The sequence below is a fragment of the Quercus robur genome, chromosome 5 (genome assembly GCF_932294415.1).
Source record: "Quercus robur chromosome 5, dhQueRobu3.1, whole genome shotgun sequence".
NCBI lineage: Eukaryota > Viridiplantae > Streptophyta > Magnoliopsida > Fagales > Fagaceae > Quercus > Quercus robur.
In genome coordinates this window covers 64,217,856-64,235,863 of record NC_065538.1, presented here as the reverse complement: position 1 = coordinate 64,235,863, position 18,008 = coordinate 64,217,856, and the positions used below count along the sequence as shown (strand labels likewise).

Genomic DNA, 18,008 nt, shown 5'->3' with positions numbered 1-18,008 from the left:
GAAAATCACTATTGGATATTACATATACAATATTAATTCACAATCATTGTACATGAAATTCTACTAAATACAACACAAAATAAAAAGAATAGGTTGGTCCAATAGTATCTCCTAAATTGAATGGAGATGGGTGCATGGAATAGTTCTACTCAATTACAATTTTTTAGGTTCAAAATTTCCCATACAAAATATTTGAATAAAAACAGTATAAAAAAAAAATGCTCATTAGTTTATGGAAAGCTAACAAAAGCAAAATCCAATTTTGATTCTAATTGAATTTTCTCTAACATATGGTTTAATATATATATATATGAAATGGTACATTGGGTAATTTTTTTTTTTTTTTTTTTTTTGAGAAAACGTTAAGAAAATTTCATTAATAAAATCAAATTGAAATACAACATCCAAATCAAAATGTAGATCTTCTACCCATATAAGTATCTACAAAGAAAACTGCTCTTCTAGCTAATTCATGAGCTAACTTATTCCATTCCCTTCCAATATGATGGAACTGACAAGACTGTAAAGCAGAGCTTAATCTTCGAGTATCATCAGCCACATGTCCGTATAAGGTATTGCACCGTGCTTGAGATTGCAAAGCATGAATAACCCCCAGACAATCCCCTTCTACTTGAATACGAAAAAAGCACATTTCCTGAGCAAAGGTGATTGCTCTATGGGCAGCTCGAGCCTCTACCAAAGCTGCTAACAGAGGAAGAGCAATTTTATGGCTTAGTGCTACCATAACATCTCCTCTGTAATCTCGTACTACCACCTTGATGGCTGCACAGCCCAAACAATCAAAAAGAACTGCGTTGAAATTTACTTAATAGCAATTCTCTGGTGGAGGCAACCAACTTGCTACCCATCTCAAGCTTGGGTTGCGTATATGTTTGTTTGCTTCCAAAAACTCCACTACCAAAGCCTTAGCCCTATCTCCAACTTCATGCAATGGCAAAGTCCCTTGATTTTCCCGAATTTGATTCCGCCTCTGCCACAGACTCCACGCAATGGTGGAAAACAGAGCCACACAATAACCCGAGCTATTCTGCATCACATCATCCAGCAAGTCGAAGAAACTTCTATGCTTCTTTTTATACAGATTAGCAAATGTTATATCTGATCCCCAAACCGATTGAGCATGAGAACAGAGCCAAAGACAATGCAGTAAAGTTTTAGGTTGATCATCACACATCACACAGGTGTCATCCAAAGGAATATGTCTGGCCTTCAAATTTTGCTTGGTTGGCAATGAGTCCTTGGCAGCTCTCCAAACGAAATGGAGAATTTTATTTGGGGTCTTGATCTTCCATATTCCCTTCCATACTTTCTTAGCTTCAGATGGAGAAGATGAGCTCGGGTTTTGATTATTTCCATCAGCTGCCAACATGCGATATGCGCTCCTCACACTGTAATTACCATCCGGGGTAAGTGGCCAAACCCGTACATTATCCCCACCCGCTTCATGCACATAAATCTGTTTGATCATCTCTGCCTCCCACGGTAAAAAACACCTCTCCAGCAAACTTGGGTCCCACACTCTTATGTCTGGGTAAAATAATTCATGCACTCTACTGATCTCTGCATCTTGTTGTGGAGAAACAATCTTACTCTGTTCAGGTTTAGGCAGCCATCTATGATTCCATACATCAATAGATAATCAGTTTCCCATTCTCCATAAGTCCATATAGCACCTCTATTGATAACCTCACGGGCTTGTAAAATTCTTCTCCATGCAAAGGAGCATTTTGGGTGGACTGGAGCATCCAAAATATTACCGTCAGGGAAGTATCTAGCACTAAAAACTCGGTAAAGCAAAGTATCCTTATTATGAAGTAATAGCCAAACCTGTTTTGCCAGCAAAGCATTATTAAATTTTTGAATATCTTTGAACCCTATTCCTTCAACAGATTTAGAGGAACACAAGGATCTCCAATTAATCCAGTGAATCTTCTCCGAATACCCTTGCCCCCACCAAAACTTACGAATCATGGCTTCTATAACTTTACATAGGCTTACTGGCAATTTGAAAACACTCATAGAGTAAATAATAATTATATATATATATTATCCAATTAGTAATGAACCATACATAATTATGGGATATTACATAAATAACTTATAAATTTGAATTATTTTTAGTTACACAAAAAATGGCTCATAAATATAAAATCATTCAAATTCTCTTTTCCTCTAATTTTATTTATAGAGTTAGATATATGATTAGGTTTTTTTTTTTTTTTTTTTTTTTTTTTTTTTATTTTTTTTATTTTTTTTATATTAGACTCCTCGTTTTCTACACTGAATTAACTCACTTGACACAAAAATTAAAAAACTTAGATTAGATGAGACACCTGGTGTAAAATTAAACTCTAATTGAAATCCAATTTTTACACTGAATTAACTCACTTGACACAAAAATTTAAAAACTTAAATGGGACATGTGGCACAAAATTAAACTCTAATTGAATTTGAATTTGAAATCTAATTGAATTTTCTTTCGATTTTACCTATTAATATATACTAGATTGTAATCCGTGCTAACACACGAAAATATTGAATAATAGTAATAATTAATGAAAGTCATCCCAGCTTTCTCGTTGAGTATTATAAATGGGTCACTTAACACAAAATTAAACTACAATTAGAGGCTAATTTGAATTTTGATTATGCCTTGACTTTAATTTATCACCGATTTTCTCGTATATTGTGCTTTGATCTCAATTTTCTAGGGATAGTTGCTAACTCAAGTGATGCATTGGAAAATTTTGTATATGTGTCACTTCAATCAACCTACCAACAAAATAAGAATAGAAACAACAAATTAGTATCAGTTGTGACTAAATCATGGAGCTTTAGTAATTGTCTCTAAGCAAGAAAACCTTTTACAATTACATGCTGTAGTAATTGGGTCGTAACTCGTAGGCATTGTATTTGTGAAACTTGAAACTCTTTCAGGCATGACCTTTGTTTTGTGCTAGCAATTCCATATCAATGGTTTGTTTTTAACTCATTTAGAATAGCATTTCGAACCAGGTTGCTGCATGACCTGGAAATGTTTGATGTTACTGTATGTTTTGGGTTCACACAACATGAACTATAGTGATAATCCTACTAATAATCCGTTATTGATTTCTTCCATTGGGGTTCTATTATTTGAGGAGGGATGATTAAGAATGATTTTGCAATTGTCCCAATCAATATTATTCGCTATGTAAAAACTAATGGTCTGTTTGGATTGAGGGAGAGGGAGGGGGAATAGAGTAGAGTAGAGTAGATTTAGCACAAAATTAGCTTATTTTTAACCAATTCTACTCTACCCCTTCACTCCCCCTCCTTCCCCCCTCCATTCAAACAGGCTATAAAGCAAGAAAAAATAAATAAGATACGAAGATTCATTGAAATAAATACAATAAGCCAAAAAAGGACATTCTATTTTAGAATTAGGCAAATGTAAATTTTCGAATCAAATCAATTGTCCACATAATACAATAGATATTCTACTCACATAAATAAAATAAATAAGATACGAATGTTATTGAAATGGATACAATAAGTCAAAAGAAAACATTCCATATTAGAATTGCAAATGTAAATTTTCGAATCAATGGATATTATGCTCTCATAAGTTTTGTTTCAAGTTTACCAATAATGACTCATGTAATTCTCAATAGACTAATTGCTCATTCAAATGCTTAACAACACAAAAATATAACTAAAGAGGGAGTTGACAATTTAAATTAAATGGAGCTCTAACATATTGAAGTTTTTTTAGGTTTTCTTTATCTCTTAAGGCATCAATTCAAACCTTAGAGATCAGTATAACAAAATAGCCAAAGGATTCTAGAAAGAAACTTAGAAAAAAAAAAAAACACTTTTAAAGTCCTTATGTCATAAAAATCTTATAGTCAAGCATTTGACAAACATCTTGCAGGCAATTTTTAAGAGATAAAATTAAAGGCCAATGCTAAGAAAAAAGATTTGACTATAGCCTGGCATTCATGTTTAGAGACTCCATTCTGAAAACTCTCAAGGAATGAATAGAGACAGCATAAGACTGAAATATATATAGGAAAGAATTAAGAGCTGTGGAATTGAATGTTGTTTTGAAGGGAATTGAGTTGGTACCTCTTGCAATCATCTTCATCACCATCATCTAAGCCATTCTAAATCAGATAGTCTATATTTTTCTCATAATAGATTAGTTTAGCATCCAGAGAATCATTTTCGGGGAACAATGTTTATCAGCGACACAACAAATATATCCTTTTGTAATACCCACTACTGCCAATCATATATCTCACTCGTTTTCATAAACATTCTTTCAAATATATTGAATGCATAATGGAAATCAATCCCTAACAAAGTTTAAATCTTTTTGCCACGTAATTGATATATATGACTTGAAACGGTCAACATATATTAAACAAAATAAATAGGATGGATATCAACAAAGATATAAACATTGCCAATCTTGATGAACCAATATCTTTTGTATTGGTCCAAGAACAAACGCATTAGTTTCAATAATTGTTCCAGAGTGAATGATGTAAAAAATTAAAAGGTGAGAACGTACTGAAAAATTAAAAATTGAAAATAAAGGTATTGGAATTCAAAGGGCACGACTTTTACACTTAAAGGAAGTGTTCCAAAGTCTGAAATGTGGCTTTAAAGTGAGGAAACAACAAAGGCAGGTAACCTAGCACAAAAAAAAGACAGTTTGTCAATTTCCCTCTTTTACTCTTGCTAAGAGCCTTTGTACTTAACTTAAACAACACAAAATCAGAACCAAATATAGCAAACCATTAATTAAATTTAATATAAAAATTCAATTGTCACAAATCAAACATCATAAGCTATTTGATTGTTTTAACAATAATTGAAACCATAACTTAAAATTTTGTATAATTTGGATCTAATCAAAAGAAGAAGAGGCAGGGCCTTAGCAGACAAATTAACCTTTTGGATTCGATTTCATGGAGAAGTTGGTCATGGTTTTTGTCTCACGAATGATCCTGCACACAATGGATTGAGATCTCTACAAAGGTTTTAGAGTTAGAGAGAGAGGTAGCTATCTTCTCCACCTAGTTCTGCCAATGGACGTGTATCTCATGTGCCCCTCTAAATAATTTCATCATTTTCATGGTTTATCTTTCTCTTGTTTCTAACGCCTGGTCCTCTCGGTTTTAGCGTGTAGTAAATATTTGTGATTCAAAATTAAGAAAAAATTTAGGATAAAATTTTGCCTAGTCCCTTCAATTTTAGCGTGTAATAAGTATCTGTGCATCACAATTAAAATAACTTTTAGGACACATGACACAAAATTAGAGCTCAATTAGAATCTAATTGGATTTTTTTTTTGAGCTTTACCTATTAATATATATATATATATATATATATATATATAGACTAGCATGTAATCCATGCAAATGCATAGATGCATTTAAAATTAAATACAATTTTTATTATAAATATATAAATAATTAGCCAAATTATTAAAAAAAGAAGAAGCATATAACACATGCATTAATGCATACGTATAGATACATTTAAAATTAAACACAATTTTTATCATAGAAATATAAATAATTAGTCAATTTTTTTAAAGTAAATGTAATTAGTCACTTATTAAAATTCTTACATAAATTTAATACTACTTATGATAATTTATTTCCTAATTTTTAATAAGATAGAACAGTGGTGATTTTTGTTGTGTGATGATTTTTATTGAGTATATGTGATAAATATATATATATATATATATATATTATAGTTCATTAATATTAAATTCTTAGTATTTTGCACTCATTAACTCACTTGGCACAAATATTAAAAACCTTATGGACACATAGCACAAACTTAAGTTGATAATTTTGGTGTGGTCCCCATATAAATTTAGATACATGACGCAAAATTGGATTCTAATTGAACTTTCTCTAAGCTTTGCCTATTAATACACACACACACGTGTAGCTCCGTGTATATGCATGGAAATAATTAAAAATATTATAATTATACAATTCAAATTATACATTTTTCTTATAGAAGAGGTTCAAATTATATATGGTATTAGCTTATACTTTTTTAAAATCATATATGTTTATATGTAATTGTTTCTCATTATATGTGTGTGCGTGTGTGTGCGTGTGTGTGTGTGATTTAGAATTTAATTGGTTTTAGACTCTTTGATTTTTGCACCCCATAATCCACTCGTCACAAAAATATAAAACTTAAATGGACATGTGGCGAAAAATTAGACTCCAATTAAAATCCAATTTAGAATCTAATTGGATTTGGATTCTTCGATTTTTACATTCAATAATTCACTTGACACAAAATAAAAAATTATATAAGACACATTGTGTAAAATTAAGAATCCAATTAAAATCTAGTTAGATTTTCTCTAAACTTTGGCTATTAATAGTATATATATAAATATCTATACTACTATTTAAGGGACTTCTCCTGTTTGGATTCTACTTTTTTCATGCCTAAGATACCCTCATCATACCCACTTACAAGTTTTCAACTACCAGGGATAGATATGTAAATTAAAACTCCTACACTTTAAAACCACAAACTCACGTGCGCTTTGCAGTTTCTATCTCACTTTCTCTCTTTCATCCTTCTTCAAATTGAAGACATTTAATTTAGCTCTACATCCTTCTTTCCTTTTCTTCAGATTAAAAATATTTACTGTCAGAGGCTTCAACAAATTTTCAGGTTCTATCTTTTGCAAGTTCCTCTTTGTTTTCTTTTCTTTTGTTTATGATTGACTTTCTTTAAGTTCTACTTTTTTTTTTTTTCTTATATGTATCACGTTAACTCTTTTTTTTTTTTCTTCTTCTTTTTTTTAAATGTAATTTTGAAATAAATGGTTCCTTCATGTTGTAGGTATTGTGATCCAAAGACAGGGCTGCCTTATACTACAAAAGAAGTATTTAAAATCATTTGTAAATAGTTAAACAATATGGCTTCCCTTAACTCCTTTAATAGCCTTTGTTTACATTTTATTTAAAAATAGTTACATATAAATGATCAATTACTATTTCCTTCTCCTTCCTCACTTCACTTTTTTTTTTTTTTTTTCCTTCTTCATATAAACTTCTTTTTTGGTTTTTTTTTTTTTTTTTTTTTTTTTTTTTTTTTTTTTTTTTGTGCAATTTACACTATTTTTTTTTAGAGGATTACGCTACTTGGTTTGGTTTTTTTTTTTTTTTTTTTTTTTTTTTTTTTTTTTTTTTTTAAATAATTGGAATTTACGCTTTTTTTTAGGGGTAGGAATTTACTCTTTTTTTTAGGGGATTATGCTACTTAGTTTCCTAATTTAAATCAAACACAAACTCTTTGATAACAAGCCATTGTTATCTTTATGCTTCTTCTTAATTTTTTTAGATGTAGGAATTTATGCTTTTTTTTTTTTAGGGGATAATAAGGAGAGAGTTAGAGAGGTTTACAAGAGAGAAATCGTATCGGCAGCGATATATTTACTTATTGTAGGTATTGCTGTTTGAGAATTTGGATTGAAATTCGCTTAATTGGATTTCGTATGCTTAAACTTTTTTCGTATGCTTAATTGGATTTCGTATGCTTAAACTTTGTTGCTGATTGTTTGCGTTTTGCCTTTTGTTTTATAGGATTAACTATGCCATGTACGAAGAGCTTGACGCCCCCAAGACATGGAGCGCACAAAAGAGGTGTATAGGTAAGTTTGTGATTCTTCAAAACTTCTTTTTGTGTTTGGTAAAGTTGATGTACTGCATAAAAGTTTATGTTTAGACTTAAAAATGTGGAGAATTGCTTTAATGGATTATGTTGTTTCTTTTTTGAACGAAGATTGTGTTGCTTGGTTTCCCAATTTAAATCAAACACAAACTCTTTGACCACTATTATTCTTTAATAACATGCAAGCCTGCTACTTGGTTTGGTGTTTGTTTTTTAGGAATTTACGTTACACTACTTAATTTGTTTCTCAATTTAAAACTAACACAAACTCTTTTTTTGTTTTTGTTTTTTAATAGGAATTTACGCTACTTTTTTTTTTTTTTTTTTTTTTTTAGGGTATTACACCATTACACGCTTTTTTGAGAAGGAACAACTTGAAACATTCTTACTACGCATTACACGCTACTTTGTTTCCCAATTTCCTAAAAAAAAATAACTTCTCATTCAAAATGTATCAGCTACTCCAAAAAAAAAAAAAAAAAAAAAAGAGGAAAATTCACCCACTCTTTCACCCACGTACAAGTTTAAACTCCCCTCATATTTAAAAAAAAAAAAAAAAAAAAAAAAAAAAAAAAAAACTTCCCATTATCATCAAACAGTTTTTTCTTTTTTTTTTTAGAAACATTATCATCAAACAGTTGGACCAACTGTTTGATGATAATGGGTTGGGAGTCTAGCAGTTACAATTTTATTTAACTCTACCATCCTTATCCTCACGTCCCATCTTTAATGCAAATTCAAATTTTAAAAAAGAAAAGAAAAAAAAGAGTCTTTGATACGTTAAGAGCCCTAGAGGTCTGGTATCAAACCAAAAATAATAAAACAAATAAAAGATTGGCGGAGAGGACATGCAAAGAAGGCCATCGCTCAATATAAAATTCAAAAGCTACATACTCTAATCTTTCCTTATGTATTCTGTTATTATCATTTTAGTTTTTATGTGTTGTGATTTTCATAGGTTGTGTTTTATTTATTTGTTCCAATTTGATGGTGTGTAGGCGGGAATTTATCAGGAAAGATTTGATACAATTGTTGGTGTATCTCATTTATATGCTAGGCATCTCTCTCTCTCTCATGTTCTTTTTAAATTTTTAGTTTTTTGTTTACTGCCTTATTGCGGCCAAATCCTTTTTTTTTCTTTTTCTTTTTAGATTTTACAATTTCTTATATAATTCTATCAGCAAATTATGGCATGTTGATTTTATCTGTTGGTTTTGTGTATTTTGAAGAAGATTTGCACGGATAAAGTCTTCTGGTATTGGAGCAATGTCTTTGCACTTGGTTAAGTGAGGATCAACAATTCAGGTGGATTGATATTCATGTCTATATCTATACCTTATTCTTTGAGTTTTTTTCCCTATTTCCTTCTTTTCATTTTTTTTTTTTTAGATTTTAGAATTTCTTATACAATTTTACTAGCAAATTATGGCTCCAAAAAACCAATGTCCATGAACGATTGATTTTTTTTTTTTTTTTGGTAAATTTCAAATTTTCAAAAGAAATTTAACAAATCTTTTACACACCCACATTTTCCTTTGTGCTACTTTATTATACTATTTTCAACAAGAACGAAACTTAATACTGAGTTCCTTGATTAGGCATGTAAATAAGGGATTAAAGCTGCCAAATACAACACACTTGGAGTGGATGCTAAGTCAAGTGATCAATTCTATCCAAGTAAGGAATGGAATGATCTATTTCTTCCCAAATTTGAAGCCACTGTCTAATGAACCCGCAACATACATAATGGGTTAGGCTATATGGGAACCTCTTTTTCTGGATTTGTTATCTATAGATTCTATATTCTAATTATAAGGAGCATAAATTGTATTCAGGCTTTTTTATTTTTGGATGAGTTACACAATGTAAAAATATTATTGCTCTATTTCTCTGTCCTGTCCAAATTATATGATAATGAATTAACTGCTAAATTTTGTTTTTCAAATAGAATGTAAGAATCTCCATTGGAACAAACTCAAGAACAAGAGTTGAATTATTGCTTTCTAAAACTTTTTTTTTTTATAATGATCTTTTAAGAATATTTTAGTTGAAGTTGAGTCTTAATTTTGTAACATATTAATCATGACACTCATACAAAGTTTTTTTGCTTGAATAGTAAATGCTTTGTAGGCTTTAAAGTAATGAAAAAAATTACGAATATTTTAGTAGTGGATTCAAAATATTTACATTATACTAGCCTCAGAGACATAATACTCATCACACCCCTAGGTTTTTTTTTTTTTTTTTATTGAAAAATTTTTCATCACACTCCTAGGTTTTTTTAGTGATTAGAAAATGTAGTAATCCAAAATTATAATAAATGCTCTAAATTAAGTGATGAGTATTATGTGTGGTGAAATAATTTTTCATCACACCCCTAGGTTTTTTTTTTTGTGAGTAGAAAATGTAGTAATCCCAAATTATAATAAATGATCTAAATTAACCCTTACCCAAAAAATAGAAGAGTCACGCGCGTGCTCAAAGGCTAGTATACTTTTAACTACATTATTAGTATTGCCTTAGATTTGTGTGCTTAAGTGTCAAAAAGCCCAAAGTCTAGCTCCTTATATTTTCCAAGTTATTGGGTCTTGTTAAATCCACCAAATAAATAGCCCAATAATATGAAGACCCTTATAGGTAGCCCAAAGTTTCATTTCATCATTAGCGTTTCTCTCTCTCTCTCTGATCATCGGTAGGTGGAGAAATGGAGATGGAGCAAACGGAGAAAGAGGCGATAAGAGCGGCTTCAGCTGAGGTTTCTCGTGAATTCAAAACCCTTATCAATGCTGACGATTTGGACTCCCTCAAGCAATCTCAGCACCTTATGTACATTCCTCTCTCTCTCTCTCTCTCTCTCTCGGTTAGACAATATGTTGTTTTTCTATTACAACAAAAACATAGACTTTGTTCCAATTCATTAATGTTTAAGTTAACAAAACCTTGTATACTATTATTAATCTTTTTGAATATTTTCAATTTTTGTTAATGGTTCTCTCCAAATCATGTTGTACACATTCCTGGATTTGAACTTGTTCTAATTTAATGTTTGCTTATTTTATTATTGGTTAAATTGCAAATGAAATCAAGGACTCACCCACCAGGAAGTTTCACTTGTGCCAGAGCTGATTGGCTATTACAATTGTTTTTTTCTTCTTTTACTAGTGGTAAAATGGGCAGTGCATGGGTCAAAGTTGAATAAGATGGTGTGTATAAATATAGGAAAGGACTGTAGGATGAGAATATATTCTGTTTGTTTATATCACAATTTTGTTATGATTGTGATCAAGTCTAGCAAATTCTGTTAGAAACTTAAGAGAGAAATTACTCAAATGAGAGATGAAAAATTCCAAATTTTACAAAGTGCCCATAATCCCATGATAAAACTAAAATGATATTACTTGAGTGAGTGATGAGTATTAATTTTAAAGGTTTGTATAAAATCTGGAGGAAAAATTGCTTCTGGGAAAGAGTTATATATTTACTTGGATGAACAGACACTTAATCCTCTAGAAAATAGAGGAAGAAATGTGGGAAACTTGATGATTTAGCCATGTTTCTATAGCCTAACATCCGAACCATCTGTAGATTGTCAGCTAGGCACATACTGGAACTTGAGGCATGGTCTAAGTATGATGTGACACAGAATGAGAAAACTGAAGTCCAAGATAGACTTCAAAGTAGTTTTTTTTTTTTTTTTTTGATGATATGTGTGAAAAATGGATGAGGGTTGCTTAGTTAAGGTAAGGGCATGTTGGCACGTAGTTGGGATTTAGGCTTAGTTGAGATTAGTATAAGAGTATGAGGCATGACAGAGGCTATGGTAAAATAATAGATTCGTACTGTGTTTATATGTTGTTGAAATGAGTTGAAACCAATGATGAACCTAAATGGCCAAATATTAAGTTAATAATAAAAGTGTTGGTTTGTGATGAACTAATGAAGCTATTAGTTTTAGCAATTAATTTTGACCATAATTTGATCCTTCAAATTATACTTTCAGTATCCTATCTTGAAGATTTTCTCTTTGAGAGGGGCATTCATTTATATGCTTCTTGTGTACTTAGGTTGTACCCCTTAGGTGCCCTTCAATATTACTTCTACTTTATGTGTATACATAAATCCCCACATTGAGTGTGGTTAACCTAAAAAATGAAAATAGATCATATTGAAAATACATTTGGAACAATATTTAGTGAAAAGGGAAATATCTTCAAACCTCCTCCCCCCTCCCCCTTTTTTCTTTTGTGGAAAAGAGATAAGTGAGAGCAAGATCAGAAATATGGTTGCAGGAACTTCCTTTTGCTGAGCAGTCCTATTTGCATATTTGTATTTTCAGGAATCTTAGATGAATTTAAACCTGCAACCTGAAGATCAGTTAATTGGGTCGTTTTGTTGAAATTTCCTAGCTGGTTTTTTTTTGGTTGTTGTTGTTGTTGTAGATAAGTAAAGAAAAATGAAAAAGGTTTTCTGTGGCATGCTTCTAGACTTAAGCATATTCTCTCTTTGTTTTCTTGGCTGGGAATTTTTTGGGGGATGGGGGGAGTTGATTGGTGGTTGCTTACCATGTGGTAACCTCTTTCTCTTTCTATTACAGATTAGGAAGATTACAGGATAGCAATGCAGTACTGGCACATTTTAATGAATATTCAGAGCACTGCTTTTCAGAGGTTTCTGGAGACTTCTCTAGGAATACACGTCTTTTGAGGTCTATGAAGTCAGATCTTGATTACATATTTCAGAAACTAAGGTATAATTAAAACTTATTTTTTGTTCCATGCTGATTGTTTCAACTGAGTACAAGGAATTAATTGTTAGCTATATTTATTCGTTCCTTATTTGATTGGTCTCACATTTAGAGCTTTACTACTAGTAACTTCATTTCAGAATCAATAGAGTTGTTGTGTTTTTGTACATAGATTTTTTTTTTTTATTTTTTTTTTTTTATGAATTCTTTAGACTTCTTTCTTTCATTTGTACATGAATATGCCTTTTTGCAAAAACAATTAATCTTACCTAATACCTATAAAAAAAAAAGTTTGATGTAGTTACAATGTCCCCCTAAATTACAAAACTAATCAACATCCTCCCTAAACTATCGTTAATAACCACTTTGCCTCATGTCCATTTGATTACTGTTAAAATTTAAGTTGAATCCTTACAGAACCCCAAGCTAATCCTTGTACATCTAATTGTAAATTTTCCAAACCATGTCTGTGTGTGCATCTGCACATACTTTAGAACAAAAGTCTAAGATTTCTTTTGTATATCTATTATTAATTAAGCAAGAACCTGGTCAGCTTTCAATCACCAATTTTTTTATAAAAAATTCTGAAAATATCCTTATTCTTTAATGTTATGTAATGCAATCAATTATTTTTTTAGTGTCATACAAAAATATTCTAGATATAAATGACATATGACATATAAGGACATTGTCACTTTAGCCACTCTTACCTGTTTACCCACCCCCACTTTCCTACTTCTTTCCCTCCCTCATCTTCATGTTCTTGCTCTTTTGTCTCCCTAAATTAGGCAGTGAGAAGTTGGTTTCATTTTAATTTAGTTTTGTATAATTTAAAGTGTCAGGGGTATTTAGTTAATTTTCTGATTTCTGTATGGTTGGAGTTTTGGTCAACTGGGTCTTATTTCAGGTTTTATTATGTTATTGGGTTTTTATAGGGTTTTAATAGTCATTTAGTTTGGGTTGACGAGGCAAAGCCTAATAAGTCCTATTAGGTTTAAGCATTATATGCCTATATATACGGATGTAATGGTTTCACTTAAGTTGTTTTGAAAAGTTTCAGAAGCAAAGCTTAGTTTGAGGTTTGTGTGTTGCAACCTTAATCCAACTTGTGACGCTGAAGAAATTATATGTGTGATGCTTTAGGCCATATGTGATGCCGAAGAAATTCTACAGTGATTCTGATGCACTTTAGGTGTGATACCTAGAAACCTATTTCTCGCTCATCTCCCTAGCATCTTGTCTGTTTAGTGTTGTTCCCTTCTTTTAGCATAATATTTCCAAGTCAACGATTACCCTTTTTATGCTCAAAGCAACAGAATCAAATTCTATAAGAACACATTATTGATATGGGCAGTAATGTGTAGAAATATGGAAGAAAAACTAAGAATACTATAATAGACTTAGAATACTGTAACGTTTCTCATATAACCGAAAGGCAAAGTAACTGCTCTTTTTTTTTTATGAGTTCAAAATTAACTACTCTTTGAGGCAAATTCATCATCTTTAACTATCTACACTAGGGGTGTTCTGGGTCAGTTGTTATGATGGTTTTGAGTGATATTTTCCAACTGATCCGACCTCGCCAGTTTTTCGAAGTCACCAACTGAACTACAGTGCTGGAGGTTTACTAAATAAGCTGTACCAAGCTCAAGTTCCATTGGTTTGGTGCATTGGTTTGTGAATTTCAGAGCAACCAAAGATGCTAAGAAGACCAAGATCGGCAGAGATTGGCAAAGATCTAGAATGGGATGGCAGATATTGATGGAGATGGAGATTTGCAATAGGTCAGTGATCTGCAATGTCTGGTGTCTGAGTGTGAGTGGTTACAAAGAATAGGGGCAAAAACGGTGTGGAAGTATTAGAGAAAAAAAAGTGGACGTAGAGAGGAGAGAGTAGAGAAAATCGGTTTACAAAGACAAAGGGAAGAAGAAGAAAAGAGGAAAATGGAGAAGACAAGGGAGAAGAAAAAAAAGATGAATGTCAAAGAAAAGTGAATTAATAAAATGATAATTTAGTGGATGCCCTAAGGCCATTGGTTTAGTTAATATTTTTAGAAACTTTTTATGGAAAAGAAAAAAGCAACTGACTTTTATGATAGCTATTTTTATTTCCTATAAAACTGGTATTAAAAGTTTCTTAAGTGGTCCATTAATAAACGTCTAAGGCACCCGTTAACAGTACCCTTAATAAAAATAGAGAACAAAAAGTAAAGAGAAGAATAAAGAATGAATAGGAAACTAGAACAGAAAATAATGAAATGATAGATGTGTGGCATTCTGGGAGACTAGAGATTAGGAGGCTTGAGTGTTTGGGATGTAAAAATAGAAGAATTTATTTGGTGTGAACATATTTGTAAGATTTTTTTTATCCCCCTTAAAATATTTCCATGCATATTAATATGATTAGAAATTAAATTATAATTTGATTGGTTGGTTTGGTTTTAAGTGCTGTGTTAGACTTCTACTGAATTGATATAATAGGTGCTTTTTTTTCCTGAATAAGCATCAAAGTGAACCATGATAACTGAGGAAACAGACTGAAATCAATTGGTTTGCTCAGTTTGCTTGGTGTCTTGAACACCCATATCTACTGCATGTGTGCATTCATGCTTGAAATTGGAATTGAATGGCTTTCAGGCACACATGGAGTCAATAATCAAAAAACCAAATTCAATACCATGAAAACAAGGTGTGGCTTTTTGATAATTTAAGAGAACTTTAAGATTTCCAGTCATATATTCATTCTTCTCTTGGAAAGACCTGTATTTGTTAAAAACCTATGAATATTTGTGTGTATTGGTATGAAACTATTTTTAAATTTCAGATGGCAGGTTGCAATTTTTAATTGGGGATATAAATTTTTTTATCTAAATTTGTGTGGTTGAAGATGTTATGAAGTTGAATCATTTAGTCTTGTGCAGCCTTTTATGGCGCACTTCATTTCAAAATATTTTGTCATTGTGAATCTCCAACTTTATCTTGCTGCTGCCTTCACCTTCTCTATTTTCTTTTATATGAATTATTTCCTACTGCCCGAATGTCTGAATTTTTCTATTGACTTGTAAAGTTGATGTGTTTTGCAACTATACTGTTGATTATGAAGCTCTATGTATGCCGAGTTTCTTATTCTTACATCATCCCAGATCTATTTTATTATCTTGATTCAAGTTGTTTACTTGAAAGTTTAAATTTTTGGTTGTTGTCTCTTGGCTATCTAGATTTTGGTGCCATTTGGTGATTTAATTCTCTCTCTCTCTCATTTACAGGAGCATGAAATCAAGGATTTTGGCTACCTATCCGGATGCATTTCCAGATGATTCAACAGGAGAAGTAGTTGACAGGAGACCGGACCTTGAAATTCCTCAGTAACATTAGTCAGTCTGTTCCCAAATTGTAGCATGTGTCGTGGTACCAATGTAGGTGAAGAATCCCCCCCCCCCCCCCCCCCCCCCCCCCCTTTTCTTCCTCCTTTCTGGTTTATGAATACAATGTGATTTATTTTTTACTCAAGTCTTTTAATTATATGCTGCTTAGAACTAAACATTATTTCTGCACCGGTGTGTTCCATGGAAATAGTAATATAGGAGTCCATAGAGCTTGTAGCCAATGCTTCTTGAACATTTCTCTTTCTAATTAAGTGATTCAAGCTCACCATTTAATGGAGTTTGAGAGCTTGATAAGGAATGAATCTTAAAATCAGATCATTGAATGATTATTGGGATTGCTTGATTATCTTTCGGTGGAAGTACTTTCTAAGATGAACGAACATATAAAAGAAAGTAACTATCAGAGATGAATGAAATGAAAACCCAATCTGTCCAAGTCTATAATGAAGCTTTTGTTTTTTGGTGAAATCTTTTGTTCTCATATTGTTTTGAAGCAAGATTCCATGGCATCGTTTCTATAGCTTAAAGTTCTTCAATTGTCTTGAATGCTCACTGAAACTATTACTTTGATCAGTCCCCCTAGGATTCTTTTTGCTGGGCAAGGTCTGCAAGATCAATGTTTTCGGTTAGAGCAATGTCCTCCATCAAAAGTTATGAAAATTTACATCCATGAACTATCATCAGGCAAAGGAAGGTAAATAAATTGATTAGAGGCTTGCCGAATGGTAATTAATCCATTTTAGTTTGCAAATGGCTCAGGATTTTGTTCACAGAAACCTAGCTTTTCCGCACTGCTTTCACTTGTGTGGTACCAAAGAACTTACCTTGAAGGTGACTGGCAATAGTACCCATACTTTGTAGAAGGCACCATTGAATAACGGTTTCTTGATGCTCCCATCTTAACAATCTTAAGCCCACCATTTTCTCAGAGTTTCAGTTATTTTGTCCCAAAGAGCAAATGCATTACTTGTCCAAAGAGTTCAAGTTCTCATGACTCATCAATATTGATGTCAGAGATGGGAATCCCGGTTTCATCTTTGTAATTTATCGCATCTATGTTCTCCCTAATGCATTTGTAGTGCAGCTTCATTGCAAGCTGCAAGATCAGCCCCAAAAAGCACGAGTTTCCTTGGCTTATCTTCAGGGAGCTTCAACCTATAAACTTTGGAAAACGTGTACCTCCCTTTAAAGCTGCTCAAAGATATTCTAAATACTGTGTATACCGGTATATATTTTTTTTGCAACAGGGTATACCGGTATACGCTATTATCTCAATTTGTAGCTCCAATAACAATATTATATAGCCCACACGGGCCGAGACTAGTTAAAAAAATAAAGTTTCAAAGAAGCATCAAGCAAGTTCTTAATAGGCCCTCCAATCATGTAGGCAAAATATGCACTTGTCTATCGTAAATTGACATCAGGGCAATGATTTGCAAAGCTTAAAAGTAATACTCTTAACTCTTTAATCCCAAAATTTTAAAATGTAGAATGTGGTCTCCTATTGAATATATTTAGTCATTGAGTCAATCACTCAACAATCCAACAATCTCCAAAATGACCGAAATCATCTAGACCTCTTTCCAAGACAGAGCACACTCCCAAAATAATATTTGAATATCAATAATGTTAAAAAAATATATATATATACTTGAAAACTCGATAATGAGAAAAATGATCAGGCTAAGAGCATCTCCAATAGACTTTTTAAACCCATTTTTGGAGAGCAAACCTACAACAAATCAGCTCCAACAACGTCTTCAAAATTCAAATTTTTGCAAATTTTTTTAGAGTTGTTACAGTAGCTCTCTTAACCAAGCAAGCACTATAGCAACTCCAAATTATTTTTTTCTTAAAATAATCCACACCTGAATAAATTGGAATAAAAAATTTAACATATTTTATTAAAATTTCAGCCTTTTCTCAACTGCTACAAATGACAACAAAACATAAAAAACAATCAATTACAAAACAAAGTCTTTCTCATAAAACTAATGAAATTAGAAGAAATTAATTAAGAAAAAAAAAAAACACAGATTTGACCCATTACGGCTGCATGTTACCGACGGTGAGGATGAGGATAGCGGTGATGGAGGCAGAGTAGGCGACGGAGGACGAAGACACTCTCTCTCTCTCTCTCTCTGGAGCATTTTC

General features: G+C 31.9%; 2 protein-coding genes across 3 annotated transcripts; one reads left to right on the top strand and one right to left on the bottom strand.

Moving 5' to 3' along the window:
- Positions 1-409: 409 nt before the first annotated feature.
- On the bottom strand, positions 410-1,489 carry LOC126728544 (uncharacterized). Its single transcript, XM_050434350.1, has 2 exons — positions 859-1,489; positions 410-783 (listed from the first exon to the last, which is right to left on the bottom strand). The coding sequence occupies exons 1-2, from the start codon at positions 1,487-1,489 to the stop codon at positions 410-412; spliced, it is 1,005 nt and encodes a 334-aa protein (XP_050290307.1).
- An 8,878-nt stretch (positions 1,490-10,367) lies between these two features.
- On the top strand, positions 10,368-17,223 carry LOC126726662 (uncharacterized). 2 transcript variants are annotated; one of them, XM_050431981.1, is made up of 4 exons: positions 10,368-10,551; positions 12,320-12,472; positions 15,735-15,884; positions 16,429-17,223. In XM_050431981.1, exons 1-3 carry the CDS (start codon positions 10,430-10,432, stop codon positions 15,835-15,837), a joined length of 378 nt encoding a protein of 125 aa, XP_050287938.1. In that variant the 5' UTR covers positions 10,368-10,429; the 3' UTR covers positions 15,838-15,884; positions 16,429-17,223. The 2 variants fall into 2 exon arrangements, with proteins under 2 accessions (XP_050287938.1, XP_050287937.1); XM_050431980.1 differs by lacking the exon at positions 16,429-17,223 and having other exon boundaries at positions 15,735-16,202.
- Positions 17,224-18,008: the final 785 nt, after the last annotated feature.

Excerpts from the sequence above, each read along its gene's own strand:
- LOC126728544 (XM_050434350.1), bottom strand. The coding sequence starts at position 1,489 with ATGATCAAACAGATTTATGTGCATGAAGCGGGTGGGGATAATGTACGG. Across the intron at positions 784-858 it reads AAGCTTGAGATGGGTAGCAA|CCATCAAGGTGGTAGTACGA; the intron begins GTTGGTTGCCTC and ends TGGGCTGTGCAG.
- LOC126726662 (XM_050431981.1), top strand. The coding sequence starts at position 10,430 with ATGGAGATGGAGCAAACGGAGAAAGAGGCGATAAGAGCGGCTTCAGCT. Across the intron at positions 10,552-12,319 it reads AAGCAATCTCAGCACCTTAT|ATTAGGAAGATTACAGGATA; the intron begins GTACATTCCTCT and ends TTTCTATTACAG. Across the intron at positions 12,473-15,734 it reads TACATATTTCAGAAACTAAG|GAGCATGAAATCAAGGATTT; the intron begins GTATAATTAAAA and ends TCTCATTTACAG.